This window comes from Dasypus novemcinctus, chromosome 6, assembly GCF_030445035.2.
Source record: "Dasypus novemcinctus isolate mDasNov1 chromosome 6, mDasNov1.1.hap2, whole genome shotgun sequence".
Taxonomy (NCBI): Eukaryota; Metazoa; Chordata; class Mammalia; order Cingulata; family Dasypodidae; genus Dasypus; species Dasypus novemcinctus.
Genome location: NC_080678.1, coordinates 96970469 through 96977650, shown reverse-complemented (window position 1 = coordinate 96977650; position 7182 = coordinate 96970469). Strand labels below are relative to the sequence as shown.

Sequence of the window (7182 nt, the reverse complement as noted above, 5' to 3'; positions counted from 1 at the left end):
GGGTGCAGCGCCGACTCAACAGGGCACACAGGAGGTTCAGCTTGCCCTGCAAAGGAGACGTGGCATGAGGACGCGGCACAGCTGAGCGACGCGTCCAGAGAGGGTCAGGCACCCCCGCTGAGCCCCAAGAACCCGCATGAGCTCGGGAGTGGAGCCTGGTGGCCTGCGTGCCTGCTGGGATGGTGGTCGCTGTGCTAAGTGTCAGAATCTGGAACAAGACACCCTTTTGGCATGGGGGGTCAGTGGCTCGTTTAGGGGACAAGTTCCCAGGTCGGGTAGGCTACACCAGGAGCCAGGAGAGGTCCCTGAGGGGGCAGTCGGGGGGTGCGGGGAGCTGGGCAGGAGCCCACGGTGGGCAGGGAGGCCTGAGCCGGGGTGGAGGAGGAGGGGGCAGGCAGGGGCCAGGTGGGAGGTCCCATGCCCAGCTCGGGGGCAGGTTCCTGATATGGGGGTGGGAAGGGCAGAGAACAGTCCAGAAGGACCCTGGGCCGGTGGAGGGCAGCACCTGGCTGGCCTGAGCCACAGGGTGGGGCAGGTCTGGGCCAATCAGGCCGAACAAGTCACTGTGTCAGGACAAGAGCAGGGCTGGCTGTTCCAGTGCTTTCCAGGGCTGCAGAGGAGCACGGAGCAGATGCAAAAGCAGGACGGAGGGGCCCGGCCAGGAGGAGGTTGGGGCTCTTGTCCTCCAGGTGGCCCTTTCACCCCAGGACCCTTGGCCTGGCAGGGCTTTCCTGACCAGGTGGACAGCAGCGTGTCCAGGGAGGGGTGAAGGGCTGAGACTTGGGTTCCCAGGACTCAAGGCCCAGCACTGGTCACTTGAGGATGGGGTCTTGGGGCTCCTCCTCCCTGCAGCCCTGCACCCCGTGTCACCAGCCACGCAGCCAGCAGCTCTTGTCTTCATTCTGCCAAAAAGGCTGCTGCTGGGCCGGGCACAGCTGCGGTGTCTCCAGAGAATTGAGAAGGTGCTAACAGCGGCTGCTCAGCACGTCTCTATTTCTCTGACTCATTCACCCCTCTTTGTGGCTCAGGCTGTTTTTCACCCTCCACTGCTGGCTGGGGTTTGAAACCTGAGCCACCCCCGAGCTAAGGAAACCTGGGTGGTAACCGGTTACTTGCCTGCTGTGGGCTGCCTGCCAGCACCCAGCAACCAGGTGAGGCAGGGGCAGCTGGGCTCCATCGACTTGGAGTGCCTGGGACACTGACCCTCAGCGTCGTGCCCTCCCCTGGCCCCCAGCACCCAGGGAGGAAGCAAAGTGCCCCGGGCCCTGGACTCCCCCAGGTGGAGCCTTCCAGCAGGGCCTCTGCACCTGAACCATCACACTCTCCCCTGCCCCAGCCCTCCTCACCTCCATTTGCCTCAGATGCCCAGTGCCCGGGCAGTCACAGCAGCGGGTAATCATCATGGGGCACGGCGGGCTGCAGCACACTGTCTGTAGGAAGAGAAAGCATCTGCTCCAGGGGGGCACAACTGGGGGGGCTGGTGCTGCCACTCAGCCGTTGTTTGTGGGGTGAATAAGGAACAATCGAGTGAGGGATCTTGGATTCCATCTGCAGCACCCGCGCTCCCAGGGAGCATCCTCTGGGGCAAACAAGACGGCATCTGGCTCGTCCCCAAAGTGCTGCAAAGCTCCCCTGTCCCCTCCCTCATCTGATGCCCCCATTGGCAGAGCCTTGCCTTGAGGCTGTGCCCTGTGTGGGGCCTGGACCGAGGGCCCCAGAAGAGAGGGGTTCACGCCTGCAGCCGTGCTCTCTGGGGGGAGCCATTTGTAAAGGACATGCCCAGGATGTCACTATTGGATGGGTGGCCAAAGAGAAGCGGGGGCTCTGTACACTCCAGGAGCCTCATGAAGGAGGAAACGTGACTCAGGAGGAGCCTGAAAGCAGAGGATGGAGGGGACCAAGGATGGCGCCATGTGGCCGAGGCATGAGGCCAGCCAAGGACCCCGAGGGCTGCAGTGACCGGCACTGGAACCCTGCAGACCCGGGAGAAAGCTGGCCTTCTGCGCTCCAGACCAGAGACAGTGACCTCCAGGTTTAAGCCATCTGGTGCATGGCATTTGTCAGAGCTGCCCTGGCAAATGAAGACACCACATGCTGGGCCAGCCAGGGGTCCACGCATGGGCAGAGGATGCCTCTCAGCCACCAGGCTCCAGCTTTGAAAGCACGACCACCCCAGGCCCACCTGGCCCCACGGCTGCTGCCCTGAACCCAGCCCTGGGCTCCCCCGGGTGGGCGCGCCTCACAGCTCCATGCCAGGCAAGCTCCCTCACCCACCCTCAGCCCTGCAGGCCCCAAGGGCTGACCTGGCCAGGCCCCTCTGCCCACCAGGAGACCATGATTAAGACAAGGGCACGGCAGATGCCAGAGCTGGGTCCTTGCAACATGAGGCTCCTTTTCCAGAAGCTTCCCTGAGTCCTGGGCAAGTACCATCCTGCCAGCCGGCAGGGGCTCAAGTGCCCCACTTGTCTCAGGAGGGCCCATGGCAGACCCCCCACAGGCTGCCCACACTGCCCCTTTGGTGGGAGCCCGGGAAGGGGGACGCCTGGCTTTCCTAGCAGCCGCCATTCCCCACACCTGCGCCCCCCTCCTCCTGCTCTGCAGGCTCTTGGCACAGGCGGTGGAGCTCCTGGGGTGGGAGTGGACACCTCCATGGGCTGCGGGAGGCTCGGTGCATGGCAGATGAGCTCACAGGAAGTCAGGACGCACTTAGGACTTACCCTACATGGGTCCGGCTCCCTTTTACACTAGAAAGTTAAAAAGACATAGCCAAAAAGATTAATAAGAAAATGAAATAATACTAGTATTTAAAATAACAAGTAAAATACAAAAAAAACTTTAAAAATTGACATAATATAAAAAGTTTTTAGACACTGTGTCTTTCATCACTGTAAGGTCTGTTGTCTTGTATATACAGTAATAATTTCCCCCAGGACCTTATTTTTTCCACTTTATTTTAAAAGAAGCTGTAGGTTACAGAAATGTGGGAAGGGGTCCACCTGGGGCATGCCTCGAAGGCATATGAATATGTTCAAGCGTTCACTGTCTGGATGGTTGAAGACCCACACAGTAACCAAAAGAATATTGAATTCCCATCCTGGGGAGTGCTGCTGCATTCTCTAACAGCATGGCAAGAATCTCCCAAGTACAAGGGCAGTGCCTAGTGAAGGAGGAGAGACCATGACGCCAGGCCCTCGATATTGACGACCGTACTTACAGACCTTTCCTTGTGAATTTGAAACATAATCTAACATAATATATTGCCTAAGAGTTACCTCCTGAATGCTTCCTTGTTGCCGAAATGTGGCCTCTCTGAAAGCCAAACTCAGCATATAAACACACTATCCTTTTCCCAGCATGGGACATGATGCCTGTGGATGAGCCCCCCTGGCACCAAGGGATTATTACCAACACCAACCAACAACGCATGCAGACAAAGACCTTGACCAAAAGGGGGAAATATTCAATACAAATGAGTTTTTATGGCTTAGAGATTTCAAGGTGAATCAGAAGGTCATTCCAGAGGTTACACTTCTGCACATCTCAGCAGGCTCAGCAGGATCCCATTGACTGCCATGGTAAACAATGCCTCAAACAGCAGGGCTCCTAAGAGCTAGAGACACCCAAACACCAAAAGCAGCACAGAGCAGCTCAGGAGTTAGGCACCCTATCAGCTGGCCTTACTCTGGAATCTATGCTCCTCAGTGTAACAGACTTAGACTCTTGTATAGTTTCCCTAAACAAGGCTCCTCTGCCCCTTTTATTTGAAATATCATTAGCACTCTACTTATTAAATGTATGTTCCAGAGACTTAAAATCTTTGGTCCATCCATGTGCCAGTTGGGTCCTGAATCTCAGCAGAGTTGCAGCACCTACTCTCCAGTTCATTGGACTCATCCAGCACAACTAGCAAGGAGATGATGATGGACAACGCCCATCCCAAGGAACAGAGAGTGTCTGTAACTGCAAGCAAGAGAGTAACATCCACCTACCACCTGGGAAACAGGGCCCCTCTCAATCAGAACCTGCATCACCATCATCAAATCCTCAAGACTGGGGAATGAACACTGGACTAAAGTAGACTTATTACTATTCTATTATAGACATTAGTCTAGCAATGGAAGAACTTCTATCATTGATATAAAGGCAGTGGCCACCAGAGGGTCTTAGGGAAGGGGGAGGGAAGAAGAGGTGTCACATGAGGGGAATTTCAGGACATTGGAGTTGTTCTCCAGGACAGGACAATGATGGGTACAGGGCATTATAGATTTTGCCATAACCTATGAAACTGTGCAGGACAGAGTGTCAACTGTAATGTAAACTAGAGTCCATGGTTAGTAGCAATGCCTCAATACGTGTTCATCAATTTTAGCAAATGTGCCACACTAAGGAAGGTTGTCATTGAGGAGGAGACGGTGAGGTTGATGGGAATCCCTTATGTATATATTTTTTATGTAGCATTTATGTAATATAAAGCTTCTTTAAAATTAAATATTTTTTAAAAAGACATAACCTGTGCTGGAATGTGCGGTTTGGGCTCAGGCTCAGCCCCTGGGAGAGGTGGGGACCCTGCTCAGAGCCGCGGGGCACAGACTGATGCCTGCAGGGCTGTGGCTGGCAGGGCTACCTCTGAGCCTCAGTTTCCTCCTTTCTTACAGGGACACCGCCCCTCCCTGGAGGGCTGGGGCAGGCCAGGCAGGCTGAGGCCACCCCAAGCAGAGAACCCTTCGCGGGATGGTCCCTGCAGGCTTTCCCTCGAGCACTCCCTGGGAAGGGACCCGCCTGCTCCTTCTCTGCCCCCACTTTCTCCTCCTCCTTCCTGCAGCCCTCGGGTCGGTCCTCCAGCCTCTCAAAGTCCCCTCCTTCCTAGCCCAGGAGCACTCGTCTCTGTCCTCCTGCTGCCCTGCTGCACACTTGCCTCTGATCCCCTCTAGAAAGGCCGTGGGCACCAGAGCAGCCTGGCCCAGCATGCACAGCCTCCCCGTGAGCACCCCATGGCAGGTGGGGCAGGAGGCCAGGGCACCTCTAGGCTCCAGGGGGGATGGAGCCTGAGCCTTGGTCAGTCTTGGGAGATGCAACCATAGCAGGGGCACTCACCTGCCTGCTCAGGCAGCAGGGGCACTCACCTGCCTGCTCAGGTAGCAGGACACTCACCTGCCTGCTCAGGCAGCAGGGGCACTTTCCTATCTGCTCAGGTAGCAGGGCACTCACCTGCCTGCTCACATAGCAGGGGCACTCACCTGCCTGCTCACATAGCAGGGGCACTCACCCAACAGCACAGGTAGAAGAAGCAGCACAGCAACAGGAGGAAGAGCAGGGCAGCTGCGCCAGCCACCACGGGGATCCAGGGGAAGTCGCTGCTGCTGGTGCTGATGAAGCTTTCAACAAGTGGTGGTAAGGGGATCTCCAAGCCACGGGGCTCCGCCTCCTCACCACCGCCCTCGCCCTCGGGGGTCCCCTCCTGGTCAGTGCGCTCATTGCTGCTGTCCGCATCACCACTGCGGTACATATCACCACTGTGGTACTTGGAAAGCCACTCGAGGGCTCTGGCTGCAAGATGCTTGAAGAGCTTTGCGGGGGGCTTCTCAGGATGCTTTCCAGGGGCCTGCTCAGGGACCTCTCCAGGGAGGTTTTTTGGGGGGGCCTCCAGGGGCATCTCATGGGCTTTCTCAGGGGTTTGCTCAATGAGGTGCTGGCTGTTGACCTTGCTTGGGTTCCCAGCCTTGTCCTCGGTGGGTTTAGCAGCAGGATTCTCCCCCTGTGGAAGGGCCACCGTCACCATCCAGCCTTGGCTGCCAGAGAACAGGTGTGGCCGAGGGCTGGGCTGGGGCTGGGTGGCCCCCTCCCAGCTCCTGTCCCCTGGCATTCCAACCCCAGCCTCCTCCTCTCCTCAGGCACTCCACCTCGGGGGACCCCAGGGGGGCCAGGAGTCCATGGCCAGATGCCCAGACCACCTTGGCAGAGCCCAGGGCCATGGATGCCATGTGTGGCGGAGGCTGCCCCATCCCGCTGCCTGAACCCTGACCTGGAGGGGTGGGCCCTGGGGCCCACACAGCCAGGGGAGCCGCAGGCCTGGACTCTGGTCCTGGTGGACCCCTGCCCCACCCACTCACCCTGGCTGCCAGCTGCCCCCCAGTGTGTCTGCATCAGGGCTGGGCCGATGGGCCCCGTGATGGGGGTGCCCCCACCCAGTACTCACGCAGTCCTTTCCTCTGAATTTGAGGTTGTTGGCGATGAAGGTTATGCCTTTGTTGAGGCTGATTTCAACGAAGACCCTCCTAAAGCACAGAGGGGGTGGGCCGGTGACAAGCAGGTCTCCCCCATGGCTGAACCTTGGCCCCCAGCTCTCCTGGGTGCAGTGACTTTGCCAGCAAGGCACTGGGGTAGTGGAGAGAATGGGGCAAGTTCTCCTTCCCCAGAGCACGAGGTCGGCCTGGCTTGGAGGTCCTGAGGGACATGGCCGGCCCCAGGAGCCCGGCATCGTCTGGGCACCGTGTGGCCACGTGCCACGTGAGTGGTAGCAATGTGGGGGCTCCCTTGGCTCCTCCGTGTGTACAGGGCACGTGGGCTCCGCTCCAGCGAGTGGCAGGAGCCCTTTGGAACCAGATGGGCTGAAGTGCGTGCCCCAGAAAAAACCATGTTCATGACCTGCACCCCGTCCTGGGGTGTAACCCATCGTCAGTGGTCCTTCTGAGGACATGGTTATGCTGTGGTCAGGGGAATGAGACTGCCCTTAGTGCTGTGACTGGGGGCTTTCAAGGGAAAGCCACTTGGAGGAGAAGATGCTGGAAGTCCTTGGGAACCAGCAGAGAGAGGAGAGCACATGGCCGTGTGGTGGGGGAGCCACGGGATCCCAGGATTGCCAGCTGCCAGCACCAGAGCGCTGCCCACCCTGGAGGGAGCCAGCTTCCAGCCCCCACACTGGCAGCCAAGAAATCACTCTTGTTAAGACAACCCATGGCTTGGTAGATGTCCCAGCAGTGGGGAAACTAAGGCAGGCACCCTCCATCTCCTGCCGTCCTCAGTAGAGCCAGGCCACACGGATCCCTGCCCACCCCCAGGACCACCCATCAGGGTAGGTACAGAGGGCTCCCCAGGTGCCCCGGCTGAGGGTGTCCTCACCCAGGACCCCTAAACAACTGCCCATCTGGTCTCCTGCCATGAGGGTCCCAGGTCGGGGCACTT

The 7182-nt window shown here is 58.3% G+C and overlaps 1 protein-coding gene across 1 annotated transcript; it reads right to left on the bottom strand.

Annotated features, from left to right (window-relative positions):
* Positions 1–251: 251 nt before the first annotated feature.
* On the bottom strand, positions 252–6455 carry LOC111759946 (uncharacterized). Its single transcript, XM_058299523.1, has 6 exons — positions 6361–6455; positions 6197–6275; positions 5267–5755; positions 2718–2744; positions 1347–1430; positions 252–305 (listed from the first exon to the last, which is right to left on the bottom strand). The coding sequence occupies exons 1-6, from the start codon at positions 6453–6455 to the stop codon at positions 252–254; spliced, it is 828 nt and encodes a 275-aa protein (XP_058155506.1).
* Between the last annotated feature and the right edge of the window lie 727 nt (positions 6456–7182).

Coding starts and splice junctions, on each gene's coding strand:
- LOC111759946 (XM_058299523.1), bottom strand. CDS start 6,455: ATGTCCCTCAGGACCTCCAAGCCAGGCCGACCTCGTGCTCTGGGGAAG. Junction 5,756..6,196: donor AATTCAGAGGAAAGGACTGC/GTGAGTACTGGG, acceptor GCCCTTCCACAG/GGGGAGAATCCTGCTGCTAA. Junction 306..1,346: donor GGCATCTGAGGCAAATGGAG/GTGAGGAGGGCT, acceptor CTGCCCCCTCAG/GGACCTCTCCTGGCTCCTGG.